A 17852-nucleotide genomic window follows, 5' to 3' on the forward strand; every position below is an offset into this window, starting at 1 on the left:
TAGTTTAATCCTTTTCAAATTTCTAAAATTAGTGAAAAAAATAGACCTACATATTTTGTTTTGATTTAGCTTTATTGCTAATTGTAATAGCCAACTATCTAATATGAAAGTAACTACATTTAGAGTAATACTCATTCATTGCATTGATGAATTTTGTCATTTTCTCTTCATTTCACTCCACTAATTATTAATGTGTTGAGTGACATTCCAAGTGTAAATTTTTTGAATTTATATATACCTTTTCTAAGATCTTATATCAGCGCTATATGAATGTATGAGGCTATGCATGTATCTTGTTGCATTCACTCATAATTAATGGTGGACTTTATTTATACAAAAAATTAACAATGAAGTTAATAAGAAACGGAATAGAGTACAAAATTGCTCAGCGTTCCAACCAAACATCACAAAGAATAGCTTTGAAGTATCCAACCATATCAAACAGTTACTTCCTTCCTTCCACATACCCAATTCAGCAATATTAGTGATGTTATTGATTATTAAACAAACATCACAAATAATAACTTCCAAGTATCCAACCATATCAAATAGTTACTTTCTTTTTTCCTTCCACATACCCAATTCAACAATATTAATGACGATATTGATTATGTGAAGATAATAGTATATTATTATTTACTTTATCATTATGCATACTATTTAATGTGGACATTATATTTGAAAAGAATGCATAATTACAAATTGGCTACAATACATGATTGTTGCAAGTTAGAGGAAATACAATATTGCCAATATTTAAAAGTAATTGATATGGAACAACTCTCAAAATTAACATGTTGAACCATCTTAAAATTCTACATGTCAATTAGTGGCTGACTTTGTTCTTACATTGCACGCTTTCACTGTTATGAATAGGCCAAATACCTCGTGTTCATCCAATATATTGTTCATAGTTATAATTTTCATCTAACTAGTTCTCTTATTAAACTTTCCTTGGGAGCCAAGTATTATGTAGTTTTGTTGCTCATTCTAATAGTAAAATCCCATTGTTATATAAATGATTTTTCCATCCAAAATTGGGGTTACCCCTAGCCTAGGCAAAGCCTAGTTGTAGTGAGTTTGTCCATATTAATATTACTAGGCTTCTTACATGTATCTCACAACTTCTAAAGAAATAAAAACACACACTCACTAAAAAGATATGCAAGTAATAAAAAAACCTTGTTAAAATGTAGCATGTGGATTACATCAAACAATAATTTATAAGTCTTGTTTGAAGGATGTTTATGTCGATTGACTATCTGTTTTGGAATAGGGTTTCAAGAATATTAATTTAATTATCAATAATTATTAGGTGCATGGAAGGAATTTAACCTCCACATACTATCCATGGAATATTTTTAATATTTAGGAAGAGAGAATTAAGATGTATCTCGAAAGCAGTTATGTCCTTTTTGCTTTTCAATTAAAAAAAATGCTATGTCAATAGGTCTCAAATTCAGTTTCTATTAGACTTTTTTTTATGACATTGAACTCTTATTATGTTTTTCTTCTCACGAGGTTTTTTTCATATATATATATATATATATATTATTTCTTTTTATAATAGTAATAATAATTAATCATTATTATTATTTTTAATCTAATAATATAAAATAAATACCTACTATGAATTTATGAATTATGCCTATTGACATTTACCGGCCATTTAATTTATATGCCTATATTAATAAATAGACTCATCATAACTCAAACCCCAGAAAATTTTTGAACATTTTTGAATTCAACATATATTAACCTAACATTTAATGTGACCCTTCTAACATTTATTTGATTTTTTGTTTTAATTACTTAAACAAAATTTAGCAAATTAGCAATGCATTCTGATCCTCAATCTTCCTAGCAAGCTGGTTTCTTTTGTGCTTTTTCAAGCCACGCTTCTCCCACCACTATTTTTCCTTGGGGAGTCACCCACATCAAAATCCTTGAATTATATGATTTGTATTTTCAATTGTTTTAATCGCTTTGGGGGAAGAGATGAAGCCATAATTTAACCTTCCCACTTCTCATTCAGTATCTGATTTAGATATAAATGTCAATGTGATGCATTCAAAGACATCAGAGAAAGTTATGAGAACATGTAAGCATCAGTTTTTTGGCATTGTCTTTTCAGCGAGGGGATTGTTGGAAGGTTGGGTCAGCTTATCATCAATTTGAATAGGAAAAGGACTGAATTGCAAAGAGCGAAAAACAGGGAACTAATGGTCTCATAGACTATTTTTAGTCTCGTGGACCTTAAAATATCATTTCATTTCATAATTAAAAAACACTCGTTTTATGTAGATATTTAAGTACAACAAAAAGTTCGTTGAGGCCATGAGAACATATGGCTGTAAATTCTCGTATAATGATGAATGTTACATTTATGAACCTTTGGGGGCATGCATAAAGCACATCCCCTTACATTTGGTTCAGTTTTCTTTACACAGTCACTTTAGATCTTCCAGAGCTTCTTCTCTGCTTTACATTGGTGACATTACTTTACATATACTTGAGCAAATATTACATTTAATCGAAAGGGCTGAAGCCGAAAGAACAACTTGCATACGCAAAGGTAAATATAATATAAATTAATAAATCATTTCTGGAAGGGATCACGGGCAAAAACAACCTAGCAGTAAGGTGCTTGAGCTGGACTGAGGCATTTTCATATTCTGTATAACTATGCAGTGCTAGCAATCTACAAGACTAGCCAAATTGCAGTATGGAATCATAGGTTGGCAAACCTCAGGTCCCCAAGTGGAACTGTGTGGAGGGATTTGCTTACAACTGGGCTCCTGTATTGCAATTGCTAATATATTATTGGGGATAGTTACACAGTGGAGCTAAGTTGTCTTCTTGTCAATTTTGCATACTCCCCATCTTTTTGAAGAAGCTCATCATGGCTGCCCATCTGTACATGATACAACATCATTTTAGAACCAGTTCTCTCTCTTTTTCCATTGTCCATGTCAGTTTACTTAAAAATGTATACCACTGAAACGATAGACAAAGACAGTTTTATTATATTAAGCTATACAGTGTGGATCAGCGTGAGCAAAGCATCTTTACTCAATATTGACAAGGCATACTTCGAACAGTTTTATTATATTAAGCTATACAGTGTGGATCAGCTTGAGCAAAGCATCTTTACTCAATATTGACAAGGCATACTTCGAATGGTAATGATTTTGAGGCACGGAATATTTTGGATTATTCTTATAGCAATACCAGAACATGGACATGCGTTGTCAGAGGTTGCAAAAAATATAGAAAAGCATTCGCACTTCCTATTTGACAAACTCTAATATGATACTGCACAAGTTATATAACTATTTACTCCATATTGACAAGGCATATTTCGTATGAGAATGATTTGAGGCCTGAGGAGTATTTTAGACCATGCTCGTATCAGTCCCAGACAATACATGAATAAAAGTTAACTTAGAAAGAAATTAAATTCCAAGATCATCAATTATTGCTTTAATAAAGATCATTGGATGTACACATATTACAAGTATAATAAACACACAATTCGATATTGGGAAGTCCCAGCTTAGATGAAGAAAGCACATTATTCACTGGACAATGATATATTGTCTATGTTGCATGAGTTTCTGGAACGTGGGAATGTTGGGAACTTGGGTAAGGGTGTTGGGAACGGCTAGAGGTTTCCCCAAATTTTATAGGAAATGGCTAATCAGGGACGGCTAGAGGTTTCCCCAAATTTAATAGGAAACAGCTAATCGGGAACGGTAATATTATATAATAAAAAAAATAAAAAATATATAATAATCAAAATTAATATTAAATCAAAATATTCAAATATTAAAATCAATTTAAATATATAATATCTCTTATATATAAATATATTCTTGGGTGTCTCTCTTCCTAAGTCTCCCTTTTATATATATAAAATATTAAAATGTCAAGTTCATTATCAGTTCTCTCACACATGACCAATATTTGAAACAATCTCCCTTAAAAATACAAAGGAACAATTTTACCTATGTTTCTCTAGTTATTCTTATGAGAAAAAGTAAAGCGACTCTAATGGTTAAGCATTGATTGACACATACAATATGCACACAATCTTCTGCGATACATATACCTAAACAAAAAATAAATACTCATCAGCATGACCTCCTAGATATCGCCCTTACATTGAGGTATCACACGCTTCCTTAACCCATCAGGGGATTGCTCCAGTTTCTCAATTAAGGATATTGGTGTTAAGGATGTCTTTGGCCTTTCTTCCTGCGAAGGTTTCAACAAAGCCTCATGTTTTGTGGGCAGTTCAACATATTTGTCTACATGCTTTGTATTCCCCAACCCCAAGGAACGCGGGAACTCCAAAAAAAACAGTGTTCAAAGCTCCTGAAACTTTCCCAAGCTCCCATTGCAGCTCCCACAGAAAATGGAATGTTCCCATACAGTTCCAAAGCTTTCGAGAGTGCGGGAACCACTGAAACGGGTTTCCCACCTCTAGGGAGCGGTTCCTATGTAACATAGTATATTGTATACCCATTTATTATGAAGATATCAAGTATATATTTAAAAAAAACAATTTACAAAATAATTAAGAGAATTTAATAATTTATAATAAGAAATCAGAGCATTTTAATCATTTCGAAGTGCTACAAAAATGTATGATTTTTTTTATTCCAAAGAAACAAAGCATCCCACACTCCACACTCCAACTTGTAGGTAAGAGTAAGAAATTGTTCAAAGCTCAAGGCCATACAACAAGGCTTGAAGCCATTACAATAGTATATTGTATATGAGCTAGACATGTTACTAGCAGGAATTGAAATTGGGTGGGGAGAATAACAATCATTCCTCCCAACCATCCAAGATAAACTCAACTGAGACAAATGAATGAATTTGTGTCACAAATTAAAAAATTAGTGGAGGGCTAAAGAAATCAATAAAAACAACTTGCAAATGACAATGAGAAATGTTTATAGCTAAAAAAGATAATTCTTAGCTAAAAAATTGTACTTAGGAGTTCTTTGCACAAATCAAGGTATTAAAATATGAGAAACAATGCATTCAACGATAAGTTCAAAATCTCAAAAAAGAAAAGAAAAAAGACTTAAAAACTCTCACCTAAAAGATTTGGAAACAAATACTTGCACAAATCAAGAAGTTAAAAGATACAAAGAAGTAAGATTATAAATTAGAACAAGAGAATCAAGATATTAAAAATAAATTATTAGAAGAAGATGAAGAAGCTTTATGCCCAAGGAATTGTTACCACAAAATTTAGCAGCGTAGTGCAAAGCCTCACTAAGTACTCTAGGTCTAGGGAAACAATGAGTTCAGCAAACATTGTCACCTCAGTGGCCTTTATCCTATTGTTTCGTAGTTAAATACTATCCCCACAAGAAAGGCTGCCCCAACAAGACTTAGAGGTTAGATGACTAGGGATCTTAAGCCAAATAACTCTCCAATGAGCTTGCAAACTATACACCCTAGAATGGTTTTCAATTAAGAAGGGGTGAGAAAGAGACGATGAATTGGGGGAGACTACTGCAAAGACTTGAGAGGTCAAGAGGTCTATAGATATTCAAGTCAGTTTTCCCAACCACCACCATCAATATATGGATTATTGTTATAAGATAGGATTTCAAAAGACTGAAGATTCACAACATGCAAAACTTTACAACAACAATGGAAATAGTCTATGTAGGATATTATCAACAAAGGATCAAGGCTATTGAAATAGGGTAAATAAGGGATAGGTCAACACTATGTTTTTGATGGCTGAAAATGCACAAAACAACAAATAAGACTTAGACATCAGCCCTAAAATTGGGGGTGAGAAATGCATGAAATGATAGCTTTTGCTTTTTTATAAGTAATGAATGCAATACCAAACTTTAGGACAATAACAAGTACAATTTAGCTATAAAATGCAGATTTAACCAAACCTCAACACTAATTTACCATAAAATAGAGAAAAATGGAAAATTGAGTTGATAGACACACAATGATTAATGCCTTCAATCAATTGGTCAATGGGGTTAATAGGATGAAGATCAAAAGACTAAGGACTCTGCGTAGAGAGGGAGGAGAGAGAGTTCGCTTCATCTCCAAACCCTTGCGATTTTCTATTTTAAGAGATTTAAGATCAAATGATGCAATCTAGTTCTTTTGATGGGTACTTGATGACAAGTTTTGCATAATAAGAAACAAGAATTCATAAATAATATTGCAATTTTTAATATGGCACAAGATAAACCCTAATTTCCATTGAGAAATCTATAGGGCAATAGTTAGGATAATTTTTCTTTACTTGATAACTGCTTGTGATATCTTTTTACCTTTTCATACTTGTTAGCTTCTTCTCTTATTATTATGTTTGTTCTTATCATCAAATAGCTACCAAAACAAGAAGAACAATAGTACACAAGAACATAAGATATAGGCTGCAAGCCAGGGCCGAAACCTCTCCACCTGAGAGGAAAACCGTAAATATATTCTCTTCTTACAGATTCTTCAATTGACGAATTTCAATACCTCTAGGCCAAGACTAATACCCTTCCAAGACCAAGTCCAACCTCCTTGATGATGTGCTTCATTTTGTCCAAGTCAAACCCAGTCAACTCTCTTCCAACAGTGCAACTTTGACCCCAGCAACAGAATTTCGGCCTCTACTGCAGATCTGAAATTTTCGGCCCTTCCAGTAGCGACAACTTCCACACGTGAGCTTATTTAGGGCTTCCAAGGCTTCTTCAGACCTTCACTTGGCTTTTTCCTTCTTCTAGGGCTTGAGGATGACCTAATTCGACCTTCTTTCTGCTTCCTTTCCAAGATCGACCCTCCAGTAGAAAAACCCTAACCCAACAACATAAACCCTAGCTTCCTTTCTTCGCACGTGTGAAGAGAGAGAGAGAGAGAAAATAGCCCAAACACTTGATACTTGTCTTTCTCCTTCTTCATTAGCCTCTTTCTTCTTCTCCTTTGCTTGCTTGATGAGAGAATGAATTGTGTCTTTAGGAGGTTGAGTTTCCTCCTATATATAGGCTTTCAAGGTGGACGAAGATCCTCAAAATAAGCCGACTTCTTAGCTGGCAGGCTGACTTGGCCTTAAAGGGTATTTTGACACTTTTAATTACAAAAATAATTTTCTTTACAAGTTACAATGTGCCCAATGGGGTCTTCAACTTATGATAATGACTCTTTTGACTTCTTGACCTAGGAAAAACCCTAGAAGCACTCAATGGGTGCTTGACCTCTAAAATAAAAGACCTTGAGCATGAAACCCATGCTCCAAAAATAACAATAATAATTTTTCTTTCATTTTACAAAATACATGAATCAAAAGTACATTTCATATTTATGAAGATTGAACCTAGTTACACATTTTTCAACACTCCCTCTTGACTAGTGAGGTATTCATAAATGGTACATGGCCATTCTCAATTTGAAGAGATCTCATAAGAAGAGTTAGATTGGTAACCAATCTGTTTAGAATCATAACAACCAACATTGTCACATAGCAAGGCCTTGAATAACAACTCTATCTCGCCACAAGATCAGAGCACAATGTTAGCGAGACCAATGATTTATAGACACCATCATCATTGTCTTTCAAGGCACATACCCCACCCAGGTGTTCATAGAGTATGCCCTTCTTGGACTATTCTTTATTTAGATAACTAGTCCTCAAAGAATATCGGTCCTCGACTACTCTTATCTTGGATGCCCTACCTCATCCTCAAAGAGTATCAGATGCCAGATGTTTACCCAATCCTCCATTTTTCCTTCCCAAGTGAAGACAAGAATGATGTGTCTATCTCTCCCTCTCAACTAGGGAGGATATATCAACCAGACCAAGCTTGTCTCTCAAATATACAAGCACTTTATTATGAAGAGATTTTGTCAATATGTCAGCTACCTGCTCATTAGTGGAGATATACTATAGCTGCAACACACCATCTTGTACTGGCTTTCAAATGTAGTGATACTTGTTGTTTATATGATTCGTCTTTCCATGAAACACTGGGTCTTCACACAACCTTATACAACTGGTGTTGTCACAATGTATCACTGTATTGTCCATTGGTCCTTCAAATAAGTCGGATAGCAACTTCCTCAACCAGGCAACTTCTCTACTTACTTCAAAGGCTGCAATATATTCATCCTTAGCACTACTCAAAGCAACCGATTCTTGCTTCCTGATCATCTATGAGACCATGGAGGATCCCAAACTAAAACATCCTCTTGTAGTGCTTCTTCCATCCTGTTCATTTTCTCCCCAGTCAAAATCTGTATATTCAATCAAGTGGACATCATTCCTCCTTTCATATTTAAGGCAGTAGTGGATTGTACCTTGCAAGAATATCAAAATGTGCTTTGATGCTATCCAATGATCATGCTTTGGCTCAACTTGGAACTGTCTAAGAACATTTACCGCAAAACATATGTTTGGTCAAGTATTCACCAAGTACATTAGTGAGCCAATCAATTGTCTATACCTGGTCGGATCCACTGGGCTTGATTCAGAACTCCTTAGTCTTTTCAAGTTTGTGATCATCAGGGTTGTCATTGGTTTGCAATCCATCATGTCAAACCTCTTCAACATCTCGATCACATACTTCCCTTGACCTAGATAGATCTCATCATGTCCCTGCCAGACTTCTAGTCCCAAATAGTAGTGCATCAGCCCAAGATCCTTCATATCGAATTCTGTTGCTAGCTGCTTCTTGCATTCTTGGATTCAACCTTCTACACCTGTCAAGAGAAGATCATCCACATACAAAAGAATAATCACAGGCTCATCTTTCACAACCTTGATGTAGAGATTCAGATCAACAAAAAACTTTGTGAAGCCCAATCTTTGTAGGTATGCATCCATCCTAGCATACCATGCCCTTGGTGCTTGCTTAAGACCATATAATGCCTTCTTCAACCTGCAAACATATGCCTCTCTATCTTTGACTTCAAATCCCAAGGGTTGCTCTATATAGACTTCTTCATCAATTGTGCCATTCAGGAATGCAATCTTGACATCCATTTGATGTATATTCCATCCCATCGATGCTGCCAAAGAGACCAGTGAGCGTATAGTTGTATACCTTGCTGTTGGAGCAAATGTCTCTTCATAATTGATGCCTTCTTGTTGAGAGAAGCCCCTAGCCACAAATCTTGCCTTATACTTGTCAATACTTCCATCTGCTGCATGTTTTATCTTGTAAAGCCACTTGGAAGTTACCACAGACTTGTCTTCAGGCCTAGGTACGATCTCCCATACCCCATTCTTCATTATCGATTAATATTCTTCATTCATGGCATCTTTCCATTCTTAATGATTGAAAACTTCTTCAAAGGTGGATGGCTCTGCTTCTATTAACTTTGTCATATATGCTGCATACCCTGAATATCTTTTGGGCTTCTTGCTTTCTCTAAATGTGCCTTTAGCTGCTCCATGACCCTCTGCATCTAATAGAGTAGATTTCAACTAGTTAGGTCTCTTTCTAGTCTTAGGGATTACCACAGGTTGTATAGGTTCACTGGGACCTTCATCTTCATGATTTGATTCTTCTTCCTCCCTAGTAACTTCCTCTTCAAATACCGGAAGTTCTTCATCATCAAAGTCCATAGGGAGATCCTTTGATTTCTTGAATGCAATACTTTCATCAAATATCACATCTCGACTGACTTCTATTCGGTGTCCTTCTTTTATGTAGATCCTATAGGCCTTAGAAGAATTATTATAGGCAACAAATGTTCCATTCATGCCCGATGGATCCAACTTCTTTCTCTTGTCCTTTGGTATATGAATATAGATAGGACAATAAAAAATTCGGAGATGATCCATGCTTGGTTTCTTCCCAGTGAATGCGTCTTCAAGAATCATGTTATCCAGTGACCTGTGGGGACTTTGATTTTGTATGTATACAACTGTCTTCGTTGCTTCACCCCATAGAAATTTCGACAAATCTTGATCATGTAGCATCACTTTTACACTTTCTTCAATGGACCGATTCTTTTGTTCTACAACTCCATTTTGGTCGGGATTATATGGGAATATCAACTCCCTCTTAATCCTAGACTCCTTACAGAAGGCTATAATTTATTTTGATGTGTATTCTCCTCCATTATCAGACCTTAATATCTTGATTCTCCTTTCTATAAGGTTCTCTACTTCAACTTTTGATTCTTGAAATTTGATAAATACTTCATCCTTGGAGCCCGTTAAGTAAACCCAAGTTTCCCTTGAATGGTCATCTATGAATGTGACATAATATAGATGACCTCCAAGTGACGTTGGGGTCATAAGACCACAAACATCAGAATGAATAAGATCCAATATTTCTTTTGACCTTGAAGCACTCCTTCCAAATGGTCCCTTGGTGTTCTTAGCCAATGCATATCCCTTGCATACTCCTTCATGATCTTCTTTTAGTTTAGGGATGCCATTCACTATTGAATTTAGGGTCGGTAAGGTTTTGTAGTGAAGATGACCAAATCTTTTATGCCAAAGTTCACATGGGCTAACTTCAATGTGAACCAAAGATTGAGTGAGGGGAGTTATCAATTTGTAAAGTCTTCCTTCACGGATCCCACTCATTCTTGCATCTTCTATGCTTGAGTTTTTGCCCCATACTACAACCTTTCCATGAATGAAAGCAACTCTATCACCTTTGTCTTCTAGACATGAAATGGAAAGTAAATTCTTATGCCAGCCTGGAACAAATAAGATATTGTTGAGATGAATGTTTCCTCCATTCTCCAGCTCAAGTGAAGTTGATCCAATTCCTTTCACAGGTTAGCTTTTATTGTCACCAAGCTCTACGAAGTAAGAGGACTTTCCTTTTGATAATGTCTTTAATTGCTTGTGTTCACCAGTCATATGTCTTGATGCTCCACTATTGATCACCCAAATATTCTCATCTTGAAATGTGCCAGTGACTGCTGAGAATAGTCCTTCATTCTTTGTAGATGTCTTGGTCACTTCCTTAGAAGAAAATAGGAGATCCCTACTTCTTTGATGCCCTTCTTGAGTTGACTTGCCACCTTTGTACACTTCTTTAGGAACTTCTTTAGTGTGGTAGAGATCTTCATTATGCCCTTAGCCAACCTTAGCTATGATACCATGTTGAGAAATCTATAGGGCAATAGTTAGGAAAATTTCTCTTTACTTGATAACTGCTTGTGATATCTTTTTACCTTTTCTTACTTGTTAACATCTTCTTTTATTATTATGTTTGTTCTTATCATCAAACAGCTACCAAAACAAGAAGAACAATAGTACACAAGAACATAGGATATAGGCTACAAGCCAAAGCCAAAACTTCTCCACCTGAGAGGAAAACCCAGAAATCTCTTTTCTTATAGATTCTCCAATTGACGAATTCCAAGACCTCTATACCAAGACCAATACCCTCCCAAGACCAAGTCCAGCGTCCTTGATGATGTGCTTCCTTTTTTCCAAGTCAAACCTAGTCAATTCTCTCCAACAACACAACTTCGACCCCAACAACAAAATTTTGGCCTCTATTGCAGATCTGAAATTTTCGGCCCTTCCAGCAACAACTTCTACATGTGTGAACTTATTTAGGGCTTCCAAGGCTTCTTCAGACCTTCGCTTGACTTTTTCCTTCTTCTATGGATTGAGGATGACCTAATTTGACCTTCTTTCTACTTTCTTTCCAGGCTCTATCTTGCAGTAGCAAAACCCTAGCCCAACAACATAAACCCTAGCTTCCTTTCTTCATACGTGTGAAGAGAGAGAGAGAAAATAGCCCAAACACTTGATCCTTGTCATTCTTCACTAGCCTCTTTCTTCTTCTCCTTTGCTTGCGTGATGAGAGAATGAATTGTGTCTTTAGGAGGCCAAGTTTCCTCCTATATATAAGCTTCCAAGGTGGACGAAGATCCTCAAAATAGGCGGACTTGGTCTTGAAGGGTATTTTGACACTTTTAATTATAAAAATAATTTTTTTTACAAGTTACAATGTGCTCAAGGGGTCTTCAACTTATAACAATGGCTCTTTTGACTTCTTGACCTAGGACAAACCCTAGAAGCACTCAATGGGTGCTTGACCTCTAAAATAAAAGACCTTGAGCATGAAACCCATGCTCCAAAAATAACAATAATAATTTTTCTTTCATTTTACAATATACAAGAATCAAAAGTACATTTCATATTTATGAAGACCGAACCTAGTTAGATATTTTTCAACAATTTCAACAATTAATGCAAAATTGTTGAAATTAGGGTTGATCTTGTGCCATATTAAAAATTGCAATATGATTTATGAATTCATTCTTGTTTCTTAATATGCAAAACTTGTCATCAAATATCCATCTAAAGAACTCATGCAAAATAAATCCTAATCTCTCCATATTAGGGTATGTTTTGCATGAGTATCCTAATCTCTCCATGGATATGTCATCAAGTATCCATCTCTCCACGCAAAACATATCCTCCTCGAGAAAATTTGCTACCCTACTTTGCCATTGCGTCCTAGTGAAAGAGAGAGAACTAATGCACCCTCTTTGCAAGAGAAAGAATTGAGTGTGTGTAACAATGAATCCTCTAATTTGACTTCCCTCTACTTATATGAAGGTAACCAAGTCAAATTTGGAATGATTTACAAGTGAAATCCCTAAAACATGACTTCAAGTGTTCAATAAGGCTAACAAGTCACAAACCGACCTAGAGATAGCTTTTCATAATGCTAAAACATAATAAATGACTCTTTTATTTACACGTGGGAAAATTAGCTCTTCGACATGATGTCATCCTCCTAAAGTGAGCATTTCCATCAAGCAAAGTGCTAAAAAAGGTCCAAGAGTGCTCCTCACTCCAAGATCTCTCATCAATGTGAAAGGGTGCATCTCCAAGCAACAACTCCTCAACCAATATGTCATCATCACAAGGGCATACATCATAACCCTAGAGCTCGCATGGGTGATCTCGCAAGCCTAGGGCACGACATCATCATCAAGAATGTGTAGAAAATTTGGTGTAAGCTCAACTTGGTTTCAAGTTTTATGAAATCTCATCAAGTTTAATGCCCAATCCACATGCTTTATGCTGCAGCCATAAACATGAATATTTTTCAAACAAAAAACACGAGCCTACTCTACTTTTTCACTGAGAAAAATACAAGCAACCCACAAATTTGGCACAAGGAATTTATTGGTCAAATGACCCTAGAAAAACCCTGAAGGGAAAACTAGTGTGAGAGAGATTTTTATTTCTTATCAGAGAAATTTACAACATTAAATAACAACAATAATTTCTATTTATCTCCCTTGAAATTCGTGCATTGAATTTCCTTGGAGAATGTGCTAAGATGCTCCTTGAATTCCCTGGTTGATTGCCTCAGTTTTTGTGCTATCCACGCTTAGAAAATCATGCCAATTAATTCTCTGTCAATCCCTCGAATTTTGTGCACAAATCCATCGGAAATCACACTCAGAGTGCGTCGAAAATCATGCCCAACTCGCTTGAAAATTCGTGTAGCACTATACCTCGAATTCTATGTTGATTTTTTTGTGTAACAACGAGAGGTATTCCTGCATGCCAAAAGGCCTCCCAAGTAGGCAAAGGAAAAATATAAAAAGAAAAACTAAAATTATGTATTTTTGGGCTTCATGTAGGCCCCAAATGGTAAAGTTGGCCCCACCATGAATGGGTGTGACTTTTGGTCAAAAAGTCACCCATTTGACAAATATAAAAACACAAGTTGACATTCTCATTTGGACCAAATCGAATCACACACATTCTTCTATTTTCTGATGCACACGTGCGAAGTCAAGAGGAGGAGATTTGAAGTTTGACCAAGATAAAGAAGCTACCATTTGATTGAGTTTGACTTGCTCAGTTTGATCGAGAATCTGTTGTGCTTGACTGAATTTGACCGCAGAGAAAGGGGCAAATTTGACCATAGAAGAAGACTTTGACCCATAGATTTGGGCTGTCGTCAATCACAATTGACTGCAAACCCTTTGACCATAGGACTGAGCTGACCTCAGGCCAAAATTTTATATTGTTGACCAGAATTAATCAACACTAATTTCTTTTATTTTTGAAGGTTTGACCAACACTGAATAACTAGTATTTGACCAGGTTTGACTGGTAACTTGGATTTGTGGCATAGATTTCTAGAATTCTCTCGAAATTGTAAATATTGCTGAAGAACAATTTCTTCTTAGAAGAAAAGTTGTTGGGTTTTCCCAACGTAAATTTGTTGCCTTGATTGTGCTTGGCTGTTTCTTTATGATCCTATTGTTTTCATTGCATTACTGTTGATATTTTTTGTGTGAAATTGCTTAATGATATATGTGAGATAAAGCTAATTTGATTGGAAATCTTTGCAAGTAATTATCTGATCAGAAGATTAGTTTCTACAGTGCATTATTGAAGAAAATTCAACATAATATAAGAGCTTTGAGCAACCATTGAAGTCAACCTTAGAGACAAGAGTTCAAGCAACTTAATTGTTTTTTTGGGTTTCTTGCCTAAAATGACACCAAATCTGAGAGTTGAAGACAAGTTGGATGGTGCCATTAATTTTGGATCTTCGAATACTAGAATACTACTTATTTTGGAAGAGAATGAACTTTAGGATCATGTGGAGAAAGTCATTCCAAAGCCAAGGGAGTTGAAGACAAAGCCAAATATAAGAAGAATGAAGCTAAGGCCAAGAGAATTTTGGTAGATTCCATAAAAGATCACTTGATTCCTCATGTAGTTGGATTAAAGACTGCCAAGGCAATATATGATGCTTTGGTGAAATTGTATGCAAGCAACAATACCAACAAGAAGTTAGCCTTGAAAAATTGTCTCCATAATATCACAATGACTAAATCAGATTTTGTTGTGTCGTATCTTATGAATATCTCACAAATTAGAGATGAGCTTGTAGACATTCGAGACATGATTGTATTGTTTTTTCCACAACACTGTAGAATCTAGGTTAGGGTCTTAAAATCTTTGACACTACAATCCAAATGCCACAACAAACTTCTTTACATAGCAAAATATAAACAATGGTAAATCAATACGTGCACAAATATACAACTTTTTACAATTTTTCAATAACCCAACTTCATTATATTAACAAACTGTAATACAACTGTCTAGGGCTCCCATACCAGGGATCATGGCCCTCATACAATCACTGATACAAGGAATACAACTAGGGTTTGGTGTCAGTCCTTTGAAAACCAATCTACTCTGATCAATATACAATCTGACCTACTAGCTAATCTAGTGCACTTCAGAACTCCACTGGTCATACCTTGAACACATCTGCTCAATCCTTTGGCTCCCGATCTGCAGCAACACCACTCTGCCTTTATCAATAATCCTAATCCTTTAGGTCACTGAACACGGCTCCAATTTTCCCTCTAGCTGATCATTAGTCCATCAACAACCAACACATAGGGTCTTCTTGCGAGTTGTTCACAACTTTGTTTGTGAACAACACTAGACTGCCCACTGTTGCTCCTTAACTCCTTTGAGACTTCTTGCCCACTCGTTGCTTCATAGTCCTTCAACAACACAACTCTCAAGGACTTCTTCCCTCTATTTCCTTCCCATGCTACCTAATGAAGACAAACCTGGGGCATGGAGGGCTGCCACCTATCATTATCAAAAATCCTTCTTCAACAATAAACTTGGGCTAGTCAAACTGCTCCCTTGACCTCCGTTTGTCCTTCAAAGATCAATCCTGAGCATCCCTTCTTTTGCCCTTCTAATAATCCTCAAATTCCTTCTCAAGTGATTGTACTTGGTGCTTGGAGCAAGGCACTACCATCCACTAGCAAACAACATCAAACAAGGAGGGAAATTACCATATCTTGAGAATGAACATCTGTCCCAAAATCACTGGACTTGTGTATGTATTTGGCTAGCAACTTCTAACCTGGTTAGGGTTGCCTGTAGCCGCTGCTACAACCCACACATCTCGGCCTATGTTGCTCAGAAATCTTCGCTCTTCTATTGAAAATTCATAGCTAAGGGATTAATTTTCTCGAATAAAATCTCATTTCTAACTATTCTAGAGTGACTTTCTAAAAATAGAAATTCAAGTCTATCATTTCAAGCATGCCTTTCCAAAAATTGTAAATCACCTTGCTTCAATTGGTAATCAAGTATAGATGATGGAAAATCACTAAACTTATCCTTAATCATTCTTAATGGTTCAATTTTTACATAATCATCAATATTATTATTATTATCTTTATGTTACTATAATATTATTATCAAAATAGAAACACATGTCATCTTTCCTACTTGGCACTCAATCATGCCACTTTGCACCTCTCTCTCTTGATGGCACTCGTACCTCTCTCTCTCACTCAATGATTCGTTACTCTCTATTAATGGATTTGTTGCACTCCTCTTACACTCTTACATTAAAGACTCGTCATAAAATATTCCTCTTATGCACTCTTCAATGCATATGATACACTCTCTCCTTCAAAGCATGCGTACCTCTCTCTTTATGGAATGAGTTACAAGGCATGCATACTCCTCTCTTTATGGCATGAGTTACAAGATATTCGTACCCCTCTCTTTCTTTATGGCATGAGTTACAAGGCATTAGTACCTCTCTCCCTAAATTGGCATATGTTACTCTCCCTCAAGGCATGCAAGCTACTCCTCCTTTATGACTCAAACTCCTTGCTCCTATATATATGTGCCTCATATCTTCACTCTCACTTGTGCATTGTGAAAGGAGAATTCAAACTTGTAAAAAAGAGAGTTGGAGATACTAGAGAAGGATTGAGAGAGAAAAAGAGAGACTTGGAGAGTAAGAGAAGAAAGTGGGGAGCCAAAGTGATTCAGTGTTTGCATCAATTGTTGCTATCAGAGATCTTCTTGCCACAACTAGTTCAAATTTGGGTGAATTTCTTCATTCTCTTGAGTCTTGATCTCTCATTGTACTGTTTCCCTGCTGAACAATTGATTTCTAATAGAATAAGAATTTGGTTGGGTTTTTCCCTTGTGGATTTTGCCCTAGTCAATGAACCTAAATTCTCTGTGTCTCAACGAGTTCTTGGTTGTCTTCTATTTTGCATATGGTATATATGGTGTATGTTCTATCTACAATTGCTTAACTGATATTGCAACTGGAAGAAGTTTCATTTTAAGTAATTGTTTCAGCATAGAACATTAATTTTCAACATCTTCCACTCCTAGAAGACCCCTGCTCTTGCATTGTTCTTTAGCCTAACTCGGCCCCTGTTAGTAGCCCTCTTTTAGCCCTGCGACCTTCCTAAAACAGAGTTGCAATATCATAGAACCATGCAGACTTGTTTTGAGAGAGTATCCACCAAAACATACACCAAACTGTGCACATTTCCCTTCCTGACCCTCGACCTTCTTTCCTTCAGACTCGACCCTCAAAACAGTCACAAGAAGACGTCATCTTATGCTCCTCCACTTCGCTAGGGCTTCTTTTGACCTATGACCACTTCAAAGGTATCTCTTATGATGCTGTGCTCTTAGGATGTGAGGAATGAGGTCTCTCCTCACTCCTATTTATACTTTTTCTTAGCATGACGTCTAACCCTTCAAGAAGGGTCACTTTTACTAAGGCCAACATGGACTTGTAGACAGATTCACCCACACAAACATTCAAAAAGTAATATCTCAATTTCTACATGTCCTTTCTTGGTGCTTGAAGCTGCCCCTTGTTCCTCTAAGGGTGCTCTTTGTTGAAGAATCTAGGGCAATTAGTGATAATAGGATTCTTCTAGACTTGATAACAATTTGTGAAGCACTTTTTTTTTGTTTTTTTCAATTCTTCTTGTGAGCTTGATATTCTTCTTATTATTAGTGTATGTGTGTTTACTTCATCAAACTGCTACCAAAACACAAG

General features: G+C 36.0%; 1 protein-coding gene across 3 annotated transcripts in view; it reads right to left on the reverse strand.

The window, feature by feature from the left end:
- Positions 1 to 2252: 2252 nt before the first annotated feature.
- Positions 2253 to 17852, reverse strand: part of ABCB26 (transporter associated with antigen processing protein 1) — a 490423-nt gene continuing 474823 nt past the window's right edge. For 2 of the 3 annotated variants that reach the window (XR_016257177.1, XM_089417098.1), the window contains one exon: positions 2253 to 2914. Coding sequence is in view for 1 of the 3 variants with exons in the window: in XM_089417098.1 (XP_089273224.1) it covers positions 2834 to 2914 (81 nt within the window). In the remaining 2 variants the exon portion in view is untranslated. The remainder of the gene's footprint in view (positions 2915 to 17852) is intronic. The other variant, XR_016257178.1, reaches the window with a different exon arrangement.

This window comes from Pinus tabuliformis, chromosome 3_2 (genome assembly GCF_031772625.1).
Source record: "Pinus tabuliformis cultivar Carrire ecotype Pingquan chromosome 3_2, CPIR1, whole genome shotgun sequence".
NCBI classification, from domain to species: Eukaryota; Viridiplantae; Streptophyta; class Pinopsida; order Pinales; family Pinaceae; genus Pinus; species Pinus tabuliformis.